General features: G+C 38.4%; 1 protein-coding gene across 1 annotated transcript in view; it reads left to right on the top strand.

The window, feature by feature from the left end:
• TRPC4 (transient receptor potential cation channel subfamily C member 4) overlaps positions 1 to 20,743 on the top strand; it is a 1,584,344-nt gene that overhangs the window by 1,518,971 nt on the left and 44,630 nt on the right. Inside the window, exon 10 of the mRNA XM_044073322.1 lies at positions 1,202 to 1,291. Coding sequence (XP_043929257.1) covers positions 1,202 to 1,291 — 90 coding nt within the window. The remainder of the gene's footprint in view (positions 1 to 1,201; positions 1,292 to 20,743) is intronic.

The following is a 20,743-nucleotide window of genomic DNA, read 5'->3' as shown; positions in this document are numbered from 1 at the left end:
ACCGAGAACGAGCAATAGCTGATATCATTACGCGCACCCTGCAAGCTGGTGATGTGTGGTGATGTCAGCCAAAAATTTAAAGTTGTAATGCAGAAAAAAAAAAAAATCGGGAATTAAAGGGAGCACTCATGAATTCGTGGCTATTATTTTGCCCTCAAAACTGGAAATAAACGAGGAATTCGGTATGGTTGAGAGGTCTGACTAAAATTCATAGTTTAGACATTATCACTTTTGTTAAATGAGAAAATATTTTAGTTGAAACTGTGAGTCGAATCAGTAATATTTACAATATAAAAACGTTATTAATAAGGTAACAACAAAGGGATTTCATCTCTTTAGTCCTTTTAAGAAATGAAATGATGAAATGGCTCAGCTAAGGTGCTCTCTTTAACATGCTGTACCACTTTAACCTCCAGTAACCAAGGAGAACGAGTCCCATATTTTATTGATGTTAAGGAACGCCGACACAACCTGCTTTGCCAGCAGTTAAGTTTTTTCAGGGGCATTCAAAGCCTCTTAACATTAAGTACAGTAAGGCTGTTTTTTTTTCAGTTAGTTGCATGCAATGGGGCTAGATCTTCATTCTAAATTCATGTTTTTGCACTTAAGTACAAAAATGTATTTCAGATGCATAACTAGTGAAAACAGAAAAACAGTGCTTTGCAGAAGTTATCACTTTGCAGAACTGGTAAACATTTCTAAATAGCCACTTTGTCTTTTCATAATTAGGCACTGCATTTTGGAATATTATAATGAAATGACTATGTTTTGGGTTGTTTATTTTTTATAACGATGTCTGTTGCTTATTACCCCTTCCTCGCTTGAGAGTTTACCGCCTACATAAATAAAATACCTGTTGAAAAAAAAGATAAACTGTGACAGCTCTAAGGTCACTTTTTAGGACTTCTGAGTTCATCTGTTATTTTAAATAGTACATAAATATGTAAGTTTGATGCCTTGTATTCTTTTCAGTTATAATTACATAAATATTTAAATAGCTCTACTCTGCAATTGTGTAACTACTATTTCCCTAGTAGCAATGAAATAGGTAACTTGACAATTATATGAAAAAAATAAAAATTACGTCTAGCCTTACATTTAAGCTTGTTGAGAATTATTATATAGTTTTTAAGAAATAGGTATTATATTAACTAAATTACAGCTTTAAAACTTTTGTCTTCATATCTAACTTACACTTTAGGAAGTCATAAGAAACTTAGTGAAAAGGTATGTTGCAGCCATGATTCGGGATGCAAGAACTGAAGAAGGTCTGACAGAGGAGAACTTTAAGGTAACTATTACTATGCAGCAGCCTTAACGATACAGTCTAACAACATTTGTTTAATATTCTAATGCCATAAGAGAAAGAATTATGAGAAACCATGCAGAGCTCTAATGAAATTACCATTGACAGTTGCCAGTTTAGGGGCATAAATGCATGGCACCTTAGAAGCATAGACGGATGGCACCCTAATTACAGCCCATATGACCTAGCATCGATTAGCAGCCTGATCGTTTAGGACTGAGAAGAGGAGGGAGAGGAACAGCAACACTGAGTCTGCTTACCTCTGTCTTAGGGGGACAGTAGGGTGTTATTTGTCCCACAATGCCTAAATTCCTGGTGGAAACAAGGATAGGGAGAGGTACCGCATATAAGGGGAAAGAAATGAGGCTATTGAGAAACAGTCTCACTTGTTGAGGTAGGTATCAAAGCTCTCGTAACACCCTATTGCACACCCACCTTTTGGTCTGCTTTTGAGAATGCTGGAGCTTAAGGGAAAAAAAAACTCTGTCCACAGGTCAACAAGAGGAGAAGAAAAATTGTAACAAAAAAAATCTACACAGCAGCCATGTATTCCACCTTAATGCACCATAAAATCTAGTTGCCCTACATCTGGGCCTTTCAATTATACTGTAAAGCAGTACTTGTATTTATGTAATCCATTGTTTGTTTTACTGTTTATCTTTGCTTCTCTGTCCATGACTGTCTAATGGTACAAAAACAGGCTAACTACTGCTGTACCTGTTAGTACCTCACATTATGAATAATATGCACTGCAGACAGAGGTTTATTCTTCAGATAATCCTTACTCCAAACTACCCTGGAACAACTGCATTACAGAATTTGAGGATTTGGGAAGCAGTGGGAATGGATATCTTCAATAACCTCATGGGAACCAAACAGTGTTGTAATGTGTAGCGGCTCATCATTCAAGAGATGATAAGGGTTTCTACCCTTCTAAACATTTCCTTGACTTGACGAACAACAATGTCTAGGGAGTTGCAAGCAGTTATATGTTGTGAGACTATTTTCTATTCATCTTCTGTTCCATTTTAGAGCTGGAATCCCAAACATGCTATTCATCAGAGGATGACCCTTCAAGTTAAAGGAAACATTCTGCCTCGTTTAATAGGCAGTAGTACCTCAGACATTTTATTCCAAATCACTACCAGTGAACAATCAAACAACATGGAATAACTTCTGAATCTGGGACTCAAACATGGAGAAAAAAGCCTTTTCCTTATGAAAAAGAGGCCTTGTAAATAAATAATATGAAGTTAGGGAGAAACAGGAATTAAAACAGTGGGAAATCTACTGACAAGATCAGATTATGTGATTTATAATACATAGCTAAGTGGAAAGGGTAGTGGGAGAATGTTGTAGGTTTCTCAGATTATGCAACTATGTTGTTGTTGTTGTTGTGTCTTTCGGCTTTTCCCGGTTAGGGGTCACCACAGCGGAACTCCGGTCCGCTAAAGATTGGCAGTAGATTTTTACGTGCTGGCTTGCACAACCTTCATAGTTTCATAGTATAGTACTAGGCTATCTGCCCTGGGGCATTTGTAAGCATAGTGATGTGGCATTTGCCACCCCATGAAATGGTACAAAAATGTACAGAATAAATTGAGAATACTGTGTCTAGTAGTGACACAATGAAGGTCCCCTTATATAATAGAATTAGTTTACTGTGCCCCTGTCTAGCAGTGACACAGATGTGACCCCTGGGGTAAACTTACGATCTCCCATCCACACATCAAGATTTCTCTTGAAGAGAGTCAGTGAGGGGCTCTGCCTAATACGAACTGGGATCTTGTTCCAAAGCATGGGAAGCCTCTGGGTTATGAATCTATCCCTCCAGCATGTCCTATTCATACTTGTGCTGAGGTTTAAGTCTTTAGCTCTTGTGGTCCTGATGGACTTGGATTTTTTGAGGTGGAGCATGTCCATTAGATCCTGATTGGACATGGCCTTGTACGTCAGGCAGAGATCACCTCTGAGCAGGCGGTATGATACTGAATAGAGCTGAAGTTTCTTTAGTCTGGCAGAATAAGACATATGTTGGAGACCCTTGATCCTCTTGGTGAGGTACTTTTGTGGTCTCTCCAGCTGTTGTAAATGCCGGGTGAGGTACATACCAAATGGGGCATCAACGAAGGAATGCCCATCCATGCATGTCGCCACACAGAAGACGCTCTAACTGAGAATCGAACGGGCAATGTCTAACTGTGAGGCGACAATGCTACCGCAGCATCACCACCGCAACTATATGGTCTAAATTTGTGGGAATTAGAATATGGGTTTATCTAAAGAAAGGGGTTTTGAAGCATACATTTTTTTTCTAAGGTACATTTTTCAAGAGCTGAGAAAATTTTATTTTAGGAACATCAATCAATGGATTTTTTTTAATTCTTTGATGGCATGATAGTTAATGTATTGTCTAAATTTCAAAGGCTGTATACGGTTTAGCGGGTCTATATTATGTCACCCGCAACACAGCGAATGCCGTTTCAGTGACACATAAACACGATCCACCACTTGTGCGAACAGCCAGAACATCCATTTTTTTCCATGGGAAAAAATTACCTGGCCAGCGCTGTGTAATTGCCCTTTCCCCCATTGTAGTGCGATCTCGGAGTTGGTATATTTAGTTAGGTGGGTGGGGGGGCACAGCCTAAAGTTAGGTATGGTGTTTTGTGTGTGGTTGGACTAATGATTTTTTTTTCTGTTGGAAAAAAAATCGATGTTCTGGCCATTCGTGGAAGTGGTGGATCAGTGTTTACATGTCGCTGAAATGGCATTTGCTGTATTGCCATTTTGGCGAGATAATATAGACCTGGTGTAGCATAAGGTAAGAGACAGGTATAAAAAAATCTGTATAAAGAACCGTATAATCATTATGAGATAACTTTACAATTGAATATTTGGTTGTCACATAAGGTACAAGACATTTATATAATGAATATACTGAAAACTAGAGATGCCCTAAAATGACAGGTTTATATAGTTGCTGGGAGAAGGAAAAGCCGAATCTGCATTTCTGGCACATAAAGTAAGAAGTAATGAAAATGCTCTTTGTTCTCTTAGGAATACAATGAGTCAAACAATTACAGATAGGAAAGGAATAATGCAAGTTATAGAAAGTTATTTGGATAGTACATCTACAGAAATTGTCTTGAGAGGTTCCTTCCATCAGAAAATAGCTCAAAGAGAAGACAGAAGGCTGCTACATTGATATAAAAGGAAATATAGTTACCATGCTGGGCCTGAATGGAATTGGTTATCAATTTAATCAGACTTGGTCCATCGGTCAGCCCATTTTTCTGGAGAACCTTCTTTTTTCAGTCAAATAAGTACCCCATTAGAGAAATTTCTCTACTAATGTAATGCTCAGAAAAGTCAACAATTGCTTGAAGTATGGGAAGCAAATCCCAGACAAAAATATTCATTTGTTTTATCTGTTCTAAAGGGGTAGTTCTCTGGTCTTGGCACAATGTCTGTAACTGTTCTGTCTGTGCACAATTCCATGCAAAACTCCAAAATGTAGAACTGAGGTACTAGTCACCCATATGGAGTCCTCATCTTTGGCTTCTACGGTACAAGCTACCCACAGTGAGTCCTCATTTTTGGCTTCCCCAGTGGAATCACAATCCACTGTTACTGCAGGGCCCCCACAAACTTCAGCTTTGGCTAGTGTCGTTCCAAACAACAGAAAGACAAAAAAGCCAAGGACCCTAACATTGCCAAAAAAGTTCCAACTCTAGGTCATAAATTGACTGATGACCCAGATAAGGCACCTTTGCAGCTCTCTGGCCTGGTGATTCCTAAGCCTGAACCCTCTGATGAAACCCCTTGGGAGTCCACCTTTGTCTCTAGCCTACCTGTGAATACTACCATGGCACATACGTTGGTCAAGTCTGAGGTTGCTCAGAAGGTCTCAGCTTTTGACATCTGTGCCATGGGTCTTGAAGGAGACACCCTCTCTTTATGGACTACTAAAGCTATAACTGAAATTTTGGTTGAATGATTGCAACCTCAGGTCACCCTTTTTAACCAGACACCCAAAACAAAGTGACCACTTTTTTTTCATCACCTCCATCTCCTTTGAATTCTCAGATTGAAGCCCAAGACCTCCTTAAAAAAGCAAAGGAGTTTATGGCCATTATGAAATCTAGACAAACATATCATGCTTCCACTACTTAGGCCTCCTCATCTAAAATGAGCAGGGAAGTAGCTTTTCAGGAACAGGAAGATTCCTCTAGCTTTGCGGATGAGGAAGAATTGTCTTACTCTGGCCACTTGCCACCACAAACTTACCCAGACTCAGAAGACACACACTTTTTAGCCTACCCCTGAGGAACTCTCCTTTGGGGATTCCCTGCATAGAATGAAGGAGGCATTCAGCTGAGAAAGCAATTAATAGTTCTCATAGGCTCAGATCCACTACAGGGAACTGCTAAGTCTTCCTTCACCCGGACCACTGGTTACTGCTGTTGTACATGTACTGGACGATGTCTTTGAAGACACTGGTTTACATCCTGATTCCCTACCCCCTGCACCTAGGAAACCAGATTCCACTGAATCCACAAATGGTACATAAGGGACCAACCAGATATGCCCTTCCTAATGACAGAGAAAGTGGGTTATTAGAAAGAGTTGGAAGAAAGATTACACCTTTACTGCCCTAGCAATGAGAGCTTTTATTTTCCAGTTCCATATGATACAGTACCTTGAATCTCTACAGGACAAACTTCTAGAGAAGACTGACTGTATTGCGAATACATTACTTAAGGAAATCCAGGAGACAGGTAGAAGCATTACAAGTCTCCAGACACTTCCTAAAATGTGTCTATGACACCTTAAAAGCTTCTTGCAGAGCATCTGACACGGGTTCTGTCATTTGCAGACATGTATGGCTCAGGATCCAGCATCTGTCAGATCAGGTAAAGACTGAACCACTGGATGCTCTATTAGACAAGGAATTTATTTTTCATCATCCAACTGAATAAGTTTTTGAGAAGCTGGATAAAAAAAGGAAATACATTAAAAATGTAAAAGAATTTTACCTGTCTCCAACCTCCAGATACAGTAGGAATTACCCTTCTAAACCTTGGCCTATTCCACCTAGACAAGGGGAAGCCTTCCTATGGCAAAAGGCCCATACAAGCCAGGAGATGGCAACCAGAACAATTACACACAGCAGGGAGATCCAAGACCCCACCCAACACAGAGATCAAACTTCTGGCTGGAAGACCCTCCTACTTCCTAACCTACTGGGAAACCATTACCAGGGACCAATGGGTCCTCAACATCATAGAAAATGGGTACTACATCCAGTACAAAGAAATGCTACCATTTTTGGGCATTTCAAAACCAACAAAAGAGCAGGAAAGCCCTTTACACCTATCCAAGGGGCACTACTTACCAAGGATCCATCCAGCCTGTCCCACAACAATCACTTTTTTATAGCTGTTACACTATTTAGGAGAGTTTTTGAACTACAAGCTCTGATGTGAACTTTTCACTGTCCTTTACAGGGATATGGTCACCCTCAGAAATAAAAATCTTTTATGCCCAAAGTGGTATCAGAACTTACAGTCTCAACAATCAATAATGCTGGAGAACAATGGTTCCAAAGAGAATTATGAATAAAAACAACTCCACAAATAAAAGTGCTTTTATCCTCAAAACAGGAGTTAATCAGAATACTTCCCTAATTACATCACTTCCTTAGGTATGATTAAATAATTAGTTAATTCATTAGAAAATAACTGTCCAACAACTTGGGAAAGACACACTCCTAAAAAATACAATCACAAGAGTGTCTTCCACATTAAGATAAAAACCTTACTTAACTAAAACCTATAATTGTAATGCATTTAATTTAAGTAGTGGTTGAACATGAACAAACTCATTCAAACCTGATTTAATATGTGCATTCAGCGTAAGCTGCCAAACTAACTCTCTGTGTTCAAGTTCGATTTCCCATTCACCACCCCTGGGGCTAGATTCCACCCGTTTCCCGTATATGAAAAGAAAACTTAATGTGTTGTGAGCATGTTAATAGATGTTTAAATAATGAAATATTTTAATTTTTATTCCTAATATCATAAAGATCCTCATAGATTCTCTTACATAAGCTTATTTCAGTCTTCCCCATGTAAAAAGCAGGGCACACAGAGCACTTAGCAATATAATGTACCTTGGATTTTAAACCACTGTCTAATAAGGTTTTATCTTCACAAATATAAGAACATTGATTACAATAACCACCTTTCTTATCACCTAGTTCAATTATAGTGCTTGACTGGCTTAAAAAATATTTTTAAATAATGAGCTGTCTTATAATTAAAAGATGATTCTGGTACTAAAAAATTGCATACAACAGGATTTGCCCTTAATAAATTCCAGTTTCACCTTACTATGTGTTTAACTTCCTTACTCAAATTTTTGTATTCCAAGACCAAAGGACATTCAAACTTTCTTGTAGAAATGTCACTATTCAGGTCCAATTCATTACTGTTTTTTGGCAAACCTAACCATCAGAGGGGTTTCTACTTTATTTATTTATTTTACATTTGTTGACTGGGATAGTCCGACTGGAATCATGTCCATTTTCAGCAGAGGCCTGGGGAGAAAAGCTCCAAAACAAACAATAACCTTAAAACAATGAAGAAGTTTACAGATTTGATATGTACAAAGAATGAAAAAGCAAGTTCTCAGGTTAGAGTTTCCCCCAGGTTACAGTGAGGGGAAAATTTTACAGTAAACTGACTAGTAATTAACATTTAAGATAAGAGTTAGCCAGGCTTGTTACAGTGGTAAAGCCAGTTTAGAGCCAAATGTAGTTTAAGTCTGGTTTTTAATTGGGTTAGGGAGGAGAGCAATGTAATATCAGCTGGGAGTAAGTTCCAAATTCTACCAACAGAGTTTGCAAAGAGGGAGTCACTGGCTACATTGTTAGTTTTGATAGTTTGAATTATTAGTTTGTTTGAGGAGTGAAGCAATCTCAGATTGTTATAGGGGGTGATAATATTCTTAAGAGCTGGTGCATTATCTGGGTTATGGAGGATTTTCTTGGCCACAATTAGAAGGTTAAATTGGATAAGACTGGGAAGTTCTAGCCACTCAAGTTGTTTAAGGTTGATGCAGTGGTGTGTTCTAAAAGGCAGACCTGTGGCAAATCTGTCAATGTGATAGTAACATGTAGACAGTCTGTTAAGTACAGACTTGTGTAGATTAGAGAGAAGGGGGGAAGCATATAGAAGTTCTGAGAGTAGGTGAGAGCGGGCTATGACGATCTTAGCTGGATGGGTTAAGAAGACTTTAATTCTGTATAGTGACCCAAGTTTTATATTTACAGTCTTGATCAATTGGTTTACATGTAGGTCAAATTTTAGGTTATTATCAATAATGACGCCTAGTAGTTTTGTAGAAAGGTCAGGGGAGATTATTGTCCCATCTTTTGCATTTATGGTGAATGTAAAAGCTGTGGGCCTTTGTGTGGGTGAGAATAGCAGTATTTTAGTTTTTTTGGGATTTAGTAACAATCGACGTTCAGGGAGCCAGTTTTTTATAGTATTAAAGGTGGACTGGGTAGCAGATCTCAAGTCTGTAGGAGATGTAGCTGAACAAATCAGGGTGGAGTCATCAGCATACTGGATACAGCTGATATTAGGGATGACCGTATTTAGGTAATTAATAAAGATGGAAATCAGTAGCGGTCCTAATATGGAGCCTTGTGGGACACCAAGGGTGTTAGGTAATAGTTTAGAGAGCTTATCCTGCCAGAGAACAGCCTGCTGCCTCCCACTGAGGTAGGATTTAAACCCTTGAAGGGCTTTAGAATCTAGGCAGAAAGACTGCAGGGTGTGAATCAATAGATGATGATCCACCATATCAAATGCCTTAGAAAGATCCAAGAAGAGGGCTGAGGATATTTGATTATTGTTACAGTTATTATTAATGGTATTAGTAAAAGCTAGCAGGGCAGAGGTCGTGCTATGGTGTAGATGGTGTAGGTATCAGCCAAGAGGTGATTCTGGATTAGGTGGTGCACGAGTTGTTTGTGTATACATTTTTCCATGATCTTTGCAAGTGGAGAAAGTATAGCTATCGGTCTGTAGTTGGAGAATTCAGTGGAGGAACCTCTACATGTGGGATAACATAGGATGTTTTCCAAATGGTGGGAATTTTAGCCTCAGCTATGGTATGATTAATTAGTACTGAAACTGGATAAGCAATAGCATCAGCTAATTTTTGAAGGTATACGGCAAGGAGTTGGTCAGCTGAGAGAGTGGTGGGTTTTAATTTTTTGATTAAGGTGCGAATAAATGATGTGGTCACTGGTTGGAAGCTGAAAGAGAGTAAGTTTATATGGGTGGTACTATAAGGGCCAGGAGAGCTAGAAGATAATTGGATAGCCAGGGCTTGAATTGTCTTCGTAAAGAAATAATTAAAACCATCCGAGACATCCTCAGGGGATTTATCAGTGGAAGCAGTGGGGATAGGGGTGGAAGTTTTACCAGGATGAAGCAGATTATTCAGACCTGCCCAGAACTTCTGAGGGTTGTTCCAGTTGACTGTCTGTAAATTACAGTAGTACTGTTTTTTGTCTTGTAAGATAGATTTTTCTGGTTTCATTCCTAGCTTGTCTGTATTTAACTTGATCATGGGGGTCTTTAGTAGAGCGATAGAGCCCAAAGTTTGTTTCTCTTAGTCATTTTTAGTCGAGACATGTTAGAAAGCCATGGTGCAGTTTTTGCTTTAGTTCGCTTTAACCAGGCAGGTGCATGCCAGTTAAGGATTTCAAGAAATTTATTGTTGAAATATATAACTGCCTCCTCAAAGGGAGGTGAGTTAGCATAGACCAATTACAGGAGTTAAGTTCCTGCTGGAGTTTGGTAGGGTCAAAATCATTTTTGTTTCTGAATTTTCTGAGCAAGGGTATTTGTGGATTATTGACTTTCTGCTTAACTATATAAGTGAGAAGATGGTCACTTAGGTCAATGGAGAGGATTCCGGCATTGTACAGTTGGGGGTTACTATTTACGAGTATCCAGTCGAGTATGCTTTCCTTTTGGTTGGTTTTACCTAGCCTGGTAGGAGTAGTTATAATTTGCGAAAATACATGTAGGTTAATGTGAGTAGTACGGGACTCTAAGGAACAGGTACCCCAGTCTATGTTAAAGTCTCCAAACAGTAGGGTTTCTTGGGGGTAGTGACATGATAGCCAGTGTAGGGTGTCTTCAAGTGTGGCTATATTATTACCCGTGGGAATGTACATACAGATGATGTTTATGTATTTGCTTTTGTTAATTTGCAGTCTGGCGGCAATAATTTTTGAATTACTAATCTGAGGTGGTTGATTAACAGCAATGGTAACATTCAATTCAGATTTGTAGAGTATTGCTACCCCACCCCCTTCCTGGAAACATGATCCAGCCTGTGTATGTTATACCCAGGTGGTAACACTTCATTGTCTGTAGTGTTGGGTTTTAACCAGGTCTCAGATAAACAGAGACTCTCAAGGGAGTGGACAGACAGGAGTGCATGCAGTTCATGTATTTTGTTATTAGTACTCCTAATATTGAGATGACAGGCCAGGAGTGAGTTAGCTAGTCTACTATTTATAGTTTTATGGCTTAGGTTACAGGTAGAAGGGGTGTATGTATTAGAATTGGATGGGCCTGGGTTGGGGTGAATGTCACCACTGAGTATAAGGTTAGGACTATACTTAGTGATAAGCTTCAGGAGTTTGTTTAAAAGTCTATAGTATTGCTTAGATCTAGAGCTAAGGTGCCAGGAATTGGTGTGCTGAAAAAGAATAAGTTGTGGTGTAGGACCCAATGTTATTAGCATAGCTGAGAGAGGGATGTTTTCCAGTTGGGGTTATAGTTTGTACTTTTGGGTATTGATAACCAATAAGTGATTGGTTTTCATACAAGGTAAGTGCATAAGTGACTAGCAGAATGGGTACTAAGGAGTAATATAACATACTGAGAGAAGGAGTATAGTTGTAAGGATGCAAGATTTGTTAGACAGAATAGCAGAAGATCAGAATGGTAAGTGCATAGGTAGTAGTGTAAGGTGGAGAGTATATGATTAGGTGGGAGCTGATAGGATGATTAAAACAGGGTGGGTAGAGTATGGTGATGAAAGCTGATAGGATGTTGAAATAAGGGGTGTGGTAACGTAGCTATAAATGTAGAGGTATTGGGGGTGGGTGATAATTGGGGGCAGGAAGGGGAGTGTAGCGGCGCTAACACCAACTCCAAGAATAATCTTAGGTATCTTCTTTGGTTTTGGTAAGTAAGGATAAGAAATGAAGTGATAACCTAATGGTCTTTTTTGTTTAATTTATTTTTTTTTAAACAGAGTATATAGCTGTATTTTTAACCTTGTTTGCACTAAAGTTAGACTATGCCTTAAACTCTTTCAAGGTGAATATTAGCTACAGGTAGTGGGTTCAGAATATAATGTTCAGGATTATGTGTGGGACAGCAGGGTAAAACTTCAATATTCAGGACTTAATTGTAGTTAAATAACTAAATGTTATAGAGTGCAAGGAGCAGCTAGAATAAATAAGCATGGGTACCAGATTATTATGGGGGCAGACTAAGGTGCCTTTAGACCTAGGTCAGCAGAATACAATATATGGTTTACAATGGAGTTTTAAGGAATTAACCTTAGCAATTATAAGATGTACTCCAGGATGATTGTGGATACTGTTTTCAGAATATTTTCCTTCAGGCAGAAGATTCTGTTTGCTAGGTATTTCAGGGGTTTACCTTAGCAATTATAAGATGGACTCCAGGATGATTGTGGGTACTGTTTTCAGAATAGTTTCCTTCAGGCAGAAGATTCTGTTTGCTAGGTATTTCAGGGGTTTTAGCAATTATAAGATGGACTCCAAGATTATTGTGGGTACTGCTTTCAGAATAGTTTCCTACAGGCAGAAGATTCTGTTTGCTAGGTATTTCAGGAGTCTACCTTAGCAATTATAAGATGTACTCCAGGATGATTGTGGGTACTGTTTTCAGAATAGTTTCCTTCAGGCAGAAGATTCTGTTTGCAATTATAAGATGGACTCCAGGATGATTGTGGGTACTGTTTTCAGAATAGTTTCCTTCAGGCAGAAGATTCTGTTTGCTAGATTTTTCAGGGGTCTACCAGTTGGTAAAGGCAAGGCTGCCGACTGGGTCAAGAAACACTGGGCATTTCCTCATTCAGATATAACTTCTTACAAACACCTTCAAAATGTTCTTTGGATTAACCTCTGGAAATAAATATAATAATGACCGCATCCAATTCTTTGATTACCTTGTTTTTATCTGTGTCACTCTAATATAGTGCCCTTTCGCCAGACGCTTCTTCTGTGAGAAAGGGTGGCAACTAGTAAAATGTAAATACGAATTATTAAAAATAAATTACTATTAAAAATAGATTTCCTATAAATTTTAGACTCAAAACCATTATCCAAGTGAGTGATTATTGTATCTAAATTGCTCATATTGGTCCTATCGTAACATGAGGTAAATTTCAAAAAATGAGTAGTGGTATCCAAATAATCTAAAAATTGTTCAATATATGATATGGGACCGCCCCCATATGGTAAAATAACATCCAAAAATCTAAGATGCAATGTAATATACTTAAAATATACACAATTTAAACATGTGTCTGTTCCCATTCAAGCTAGGTTAGCATAAACTGGGGCACAAGCTGTGCCCATTGCTACCCCTTGGTTTGTTTGAAAAGTTCACCTTCATAAAAAATGCAGTTATTCAAAACCGTCAAAGTAAATATCACAATAAGGCTAATTTTATCATTTGAAAATGACTCCTAAGCTATCAAAATATTGAAAATTACCAAACATATTATCCCTACTATATATGGGATCCCTAAAATTCATAAATATCTTTCTAACCCCTCTTTTAGATCTATAGTGGCAACTCAGGGTTCAAAGATGTACCCCATGGCACTTTTAATAAGACAGATAATTCATGGGATCCGATGTTATTGATCTATTTTCAGTCATCCCGAATGATGAAGGTATAGAATTATTTCACAACAGCTTGGGGTAGCAATGGGCACAGCCTCTACTATTTATGCTAACCTAGTTTTGTTTGAATGGGAAAAGACATATTTTTAATTGTGTATATTTTAACCATATTAAATTATACCTTAGTTTTTTGGACAATATTTTCATCCTCTGGGATGGTCCAGTATCACATCCTGAACAATTTTTAGATTATTTGAATAATACACTCATTTTTTTGAAATGTACCTCATGTTACAATAGGACCAATATGAATTGTTTAGATACAGTGATCACGCACTCGGTTAATGGTTTCAAGTCTAAAATTGATAAGAAATCTACTTTTAGTAATTCATATTTGCATTCTACTAGTTCCCATCCTCTCTCACAGAAGGAAATTCTAGTGAAAGGACAATGTATTAGGGTGGCAAAGATGACATCAGATAATGTGGAAGTAATCAAAGAACTGGATGTGGTCACTAATATGTTTATTTCCAAAGGATATCCTGAAGAGCTTGTTAAAGGTATTTATAATGAAGTTATATCTAAAAGGGGAGGCACGTACAAACCCCTCTTACGGTTAGGCAAAGGCCAGTAAAGAATAGGACCTGAATAGTGACATTTCTACAAGAAAGTTTGAACGTACTTTTGTCTTTGAATACAATCATTTGTGTAAGGAAGTTAAACACATAGTAAGGAGGAACTGGAATATAGTAAGGACAAATTCTGTTTTATACAATTTGTAGGACAATGACCATTTTTTTTTATTTATAAGGCAGTTCATAATTTTAAAAATATTTTTGAAGCCGGTTAAAAAACTGTAATCAAATTAGGTGATAAGAAAGGTGATACAACTAAATGAGGCCATTGTAATCAATGTTCTTATATTTTTGAAGACAAAATCTTGTTATTAGGCAATGGTTTAAAATCCAAGGTACATTTATGAAAAGGGAATTGTCTTACTAAAGGAGTTATTTACATTGCTAATTGTTCTGCCTGCCCTGCTTTTTACATGGGGAAGACTGAAAGCAGCTTATGTAAAATAATTTATGAGCATCTTTATGATATTAGGAATAAAAATGAAATTAACTCATTATTTAGAAATCTATTAACATGCACACAACATGTTAAGTTTTCTTTTGGTATATTGGTACATGTGAAAAGTAGCCCCAGTAGCCCCAGCCGAGGTGAATGGGAAATCAACTTGAATATATGAAGTTAGCTTGGCAGCTCTGGCTGAATGCACATGTGACACCCATGCGGCAGGAAAAGTACAAACACACACACACACAAGTACAATTTAAGAGAAGTGTGAGCACACTGGGATTGGGAAGGACACACAGTACAGTACAGTACAGTACAATTTAACACCACCAGTGAGGGGCAGGCACATAAGGATAACAACACATACACACACAGTAAAGTACACACAAACACCAGTGAGGCGGTTGGAAGGATAACACACACACACAGTACACACACACAGTAGTACAATTTAACACAGTGATGGGCGGGCACACATAACAAGTACACACACAGTACACAGTACAATAACACAGCAGTGGGAATGCACATTTGGAGGAATAACAAATACACACAGTAAAAGTACAATTAACCACCAGTGAGGCGTGCACATTGAAGATAATAACAAGTACACACAGTAAAGTACAATTTAACAGTGGTGGGGGGCACATGGGGGAGGATAACAAGTACACACACAGTAAAGTTTAACACCAGTCAGGGGCATGCACTTTGGGGAGATAACAAGTACACACACAGTAAAGTACAATTTCCCTTAAGAGCACACAGAGATTACAATCAGTCTGGAGCTGGTTTCTCCCTTTCTCTCCAGATCCCCAATAAGACTCCCCACTGGCACAACTATAGGGTCCAGATGTCAGCCTCGTGGTCAAGCTAAAACCTCCAGCACCCCCTCTGTCCAACCAGTGCTTCGTGCCCCTGCCCAAGTAGATGACACACACACACACACACACACACACACACACACACACACACACACACACACACACACACACACACACACACACACACACACTAAGATATGATTTATATACAAACACACAGACACTCCTGGGGAAGTCTGGCACAGGTTCTCCAGCTATGCCCCTTTCTGCCCAGACTATAAGGTAGTACCGACTGCCACCAACCAATAATATCAGCTACTATAAGGCCCTTCTCAAAGGGTGACCAATTTCACTATGTAATGTTACTGTTATTAAAATAGTAAGTGTGACTGAGCAGCAAGACTACTGGGGTGGTTTTGACAGTATTACCAAATACATGCAAGTACTCTCTAAGAGCTTAAATTATCTCTACACAAAACAGCCACAGTTGAAAGATTCAAACATATATAATAATAAATAATAAAAACTCAAGACAAATGTCATCAATTCACCAAAGTGCTAATCAAGAGTTCAGAAATCACAGGAACTTTAAAACAATATTGTAGATTAGTCTGACATAAATAAAGAAAAAAGCTAGACTAGTCTGGCTAAATTCCTGTCTAACTCTAAAAGAAATCACTGGTCTAAATACTACTTACATACACACCAAGCAAGTGCTGGTGAGTTATTGTCAGATCCAGTTCAAGATACAAAATGGCCACTCTTTCTTTCTGAGAAAGTCTTAAATTGATAACACCAAGTACTGCTGAGTCACTTCACATTACATCATTTTTATCACTTCTCCTTTAGTTCCCAGGCTAACAGAAACTCAAAATTTACATTTCTTTGTAAGCTGCACCTGGCCAGTAAGCCACAGCAATAAAAGACACATTTACATGTAAAATCTAGCAATTATCTTAAACAATATAAAGAATTTGCTGGTCCAGACATCCTGTCCCCGAGCCTGAGATCAAAGACAGTGGTAATTCTTTACTTAATAGCTTTCTTCCAGCAGGGTGCACTGTGGTTAAATTTTTGAAGTTCAGCATATAACATAGTTTTCTTACATTTAGTTTTCTTACATTTGTAAAAACAAGCCTGTGGATTATATTAATTTTTACAATGACATAGGATTATCTACAAAATTCTATTTAGCTAGGATGTCAGCCTTCACAGCACATAAAAACAAATGAGAGTTGGGGGTGCTTCCAAGACTGCTACAACTCAAAAGATGCTACAATCGAAGAGGCATCTGGAATATTCAAGTCTTCACCCATGTGCACGCACACACACACACACACACACACACACACACACACACACACACACACACACACACACACACACAGACACACACACACACACTGCAGTAACATACGACAAGCAAACACACACCAGAAAAAATGCCTCTAGCAAGTTAAAAACAGGCAACTAGGAATCAAGCAATCTAAGAAATCCAAGGAATCTGAGCTGTTCCTTGACACTGGCCCTTTATAATAAGCACACAACTATATTAAACAAACCATATAAATAACTAAGTAAGTAAACAAAAAAACCACTTGAAAGCGGCCCAGTTTCTACTGTTTTACTGACATAACCTCTGAGTACTACATGAATGCTGACATTTTGAGGACCATCATAACAGTCCTCAGGAAACTGCATCTAGAAGTACAAAGGGGGGGATGCATGCTAAGTTTGAGGCTGTGGCATCTCAGAATTTTCTACCATCTCCAAAATACAGGAATTGATCAGTAAGAGTATGGTGCACAGCCCCCTCATGGGTATCTGAGAGAGACGTCCTCCTGTATGGACACTTAATAATAACAGCAAGTTTCAAAACTTCAGAATTGTTATATTTGAATCACAGCTTATTTTTCTAAGTTGTGGGACCCACAATTTTGGGTCGTGCAGTTGGGACAGAGACTGTGCTTCCTCAAGTATGCTTGCGTTTAAGATGGGTTTTGAAGCAGTATTGATATTTCTGGTCTGATTTGTGGCACTCTTTCAAGCAGCCTTTTTTTTTTAAAACTGGATCTCTCAGGAAGTAAGCATTGAGTTTGAATTTATAATTCCTGTTGATGCAGATTTAGACATATTAGGAAAGTGACTACAGAGGAAAACTATAAGGCGACCTGAGTTTAATAAGTATGGTGTTATTCCTGAAGCAATGAGAATTTCATCTACTTTTGTGTGTAGTTTTCCTATTAGAAAAATGCACAGAACTGAATGTGGCTAATTTAAAATCTCTGTAGCTATAAATATTGGTACTTGTAAACCTTCTGCTGAAAAGCTCAGAGTGAGATAGTTTATTTCAGTTAATCAATGCACAGACGGACAGCATGCCCCACCACTGAAATAGAAACAAAATCATTTATATAACATAAAATAGTGACATAACACCTTTGTTTCACAAAGACAGGAAGACTTTTACAGACTTCAAGTACATCTACAGTCATTGTTCAGTATGGAAAAGGGCTTCAGAGTGTCTTTTGTCATTCACTGCCTGTTTTCTGTACTGCAGGAAAAATAATTGTGTATCTTCAATGAAAAAACACATGCAAGAAAGCGAGTATGAGTTCTTAGTAATAACATTCTACAGTTATAAAAACAATCCTGAGCTCTGTTTGCATACATACATATTTCAAAAAAATGAAACGACTGAAGGTAATCAGATGAGTAGTTATGCATAATAGTAGTTTTCATTGACTTTACACTACCAGTCAAGTCTCGGAAAAGCAAACACTGTACTGGCTGGGATTCATTAAATTCGTTAAATGTGCATGCCTGGAGTGCAGAACTAGAATTTCGGAGAAGCTGTAGTGCATGACAATTTTTGGACATTCTGTGCGATATCATATAATATGCCACTTCTTAACACTACTCATTATTGTGACAGAATCAAAAACGCAGCTCAGGTATGTACTACAACATCAACAAACTGACAATGAAAGGTAAAGGAGTAGTTTCACAAATGCTGAAGCATGAGTCCTCCCTTGCATGCGTCTAACCCAGACAGTGTGATTAGCTGATGGAAACCGTCAGATTTTCAGGACTGGAAGGATACTTTGCAAATTAATGCACTGTGAGAGTCTCCTGCTTGTAAAAATCTTGCATGCTTGAAGATTCTTTTGCTCCTGTTTTACCCCAATGGAGGCTTATTGGACAGAAATGCATGTAGATAGACCCAAGTGCTAGAATTTCCAAGTGTTCCAAAGGCTCTGAACCATTTCTGGAACACAACTGCATGAACAAGGCATTACTTATATCTTCCTAATGCTGCCCTTAATGACAGCAGAAATCATGAGTGTACTGCTACAAAGGAATGGCTGGAATTATCTGTCATTGTGCTAAAATCATTTCTTAACAGTCTACAGTCTGATCATAAAAGTAGCAATGTTCTGACATGAATAGTCACAGGTCACAATACAGCAAGTAATGGGAGGTCTGGACAACTTTCAATTATGTCATTGATGATTTTGAACACTGATTCATGAAAGCATTGACATATATTCAGTTTCCAGCTTTTTTCTTTATAATTTATCTTTCAGTTGGTCTTGCTACGTCAATGCAGAAACAGTAGGATTTGTAGAGTGCAGTTCACAGCCCGTGTAAGCAACGATGCAGGATATCACGCTTTTCAGCGGATTTCTCTGTAAAACGTCATGCCGATGGAAGGGTGTGTGCTTCACAAATACCATACACAGTACTAAGATTTTATTTATTTATTTATTATTTGTTGACAAGGATAGGGCACTGATCCGAATATACCATTTTTATGGTTCAGCCCAGGATAGTACAAATAAAATTACAGCACGGGAGAGTAGCAGTAAAAGAGTAATCAGAAAGAGTATCAGTATAAGTGAGGGTAACCACAATACAATTCAAAGTACATATGATGAAACATTAACAAAGCGGAACGTGATTCTAACATATCTGTATCTAAATAACAAAAAAACCTTAGTTACTCTTTAGTAGGGAATCCTCTTCTCTACAGGAATGAGACAACAAACGCTGCTTTATAAACAAATCATTATTAGACTACAGCTGAGCACGTATACTGATCTTGAAAGCTGTAGAGTGTTCACTTTGCTATCTTATTAAAAATAACGCAGTTACAAAAGAAGGGAAAAACGGAGCCAAACAAAACCAACGAAATAAAAGCAAACTGGATCCTTAAGCCCACGGAAAAATCCAAACACCAGTAGAAATAGCTTAACGCAACTTTATTTATTACAAAATAATAAAAGGAGAATGAGGGAGGAGGATGGATTTCCGTGGCAGGGCTAGCCACCTGGTGGTGTGAATATTGGTGCTAGATGATTTTCACTACTGATGTGACACCCAGTTGAGCAATATTGTTAAGAATATTAATGCTAAAATGCGTTCACTTTTGTAAGAACTACCAAAACAATGCAGACAGATAATCTGGATTATGATAAAAATACAGTGTTCCTACAGAAACAAGCAGAAATCTCACAAAACTAATCAGCATAGTATTTGACAGGATGTTATGAATCGAAAGAGATGCAGTATGTCAAGCTTTAGTAGTTTCAGTTCTGATATTGAAATAACATCTTCTCTATAAAAATCAGTCATTGATAATTCTTGTTCAGTGTTTCACAGAGAGAACCTCACAAGGTTTTCGGCAACTGAATAATAAAAAAGACTGGAAGGCAGCAGTGTGCAGAGCCAATTGTAAATGGAACCACCTACACAGAGTCAGAAGATATAGCAAATCTGCTGGCTGACAAATTGAGCTCCAGTTCTCTTCCCTAGCCGCCCCAAAGTAATGCCATCAAACAACACCCCCCCCAACTATCAATACAGAGCAGGCCCTAGATATGCTTTCTAAGGCAAAAACACTCCATTGATGGGCACTGATAACATCCCAGGATTCCTCCTAAACAGCCTGAAACATATCCTATTGGGACTACTGGAGCAATTGTTTAACCATAGCGTCCAGACAGACTTTGTGCTATGCTAACAGAGAACTGCAATGGTTATCCCTCTACACAACGGCAGCTCATCAAAGGACTGCGGGAACTAAAGACCCATAAGTCTGACTGGTCTTATATGCAAAGCTATGGAAAAAATCATAGAAATTATTAACAAGGATATAAAAACCCTCCAAACACTAGATCATATAAAGTTTGACTTTGCCAAGAGCAGATCATGCCTAATCAGTCTGGTGGACATCTTTGAGAAGATCAGCAAAGCAATGGATGAGAACAAAATGGTGCATCCTGCCTATCTTGTCCTGACTAAGGCAACTGATGCAATACCCTACCTGAGCATTGTAAACGAACTCAGGGATATAGGCATAACACCCTATATTACAAACTGGATAGCCAGCTCTCAGACAGGATCAAGGAAGTTAGTACAGAGGAGACCACCTCCACAAGTAGATGGGTCAGTAGAGGAGTCCCTCAGAGCTCTGTGCTGGATCCACTACCTTACGTCTCAGAAGTCAAGGCCAATGTCAAGGGCAGCTGGCTGACAAAGTTTGCAACTAAATGAAAA

Source organism: Protopterus annectens, chromosome 5.part1 (genome assembly GCF_019279795.1).
Source record: "Protopterus annectens isolate FY-2018-M chromosome 5.part1, PAN1.0, whole genome shotgun sequence".
In the NCBI taxonomy this organism is placed as follows: Eukaryota; Metazoa; Chordata; order Ceratodontiformes; family Protopteridae; genus Protopterus; species Protopterus annectens.
Note: the sequence above shows the minus strand (reverse complement) of the source record. Positions and strands in the feature narration are given on the sequence as shown.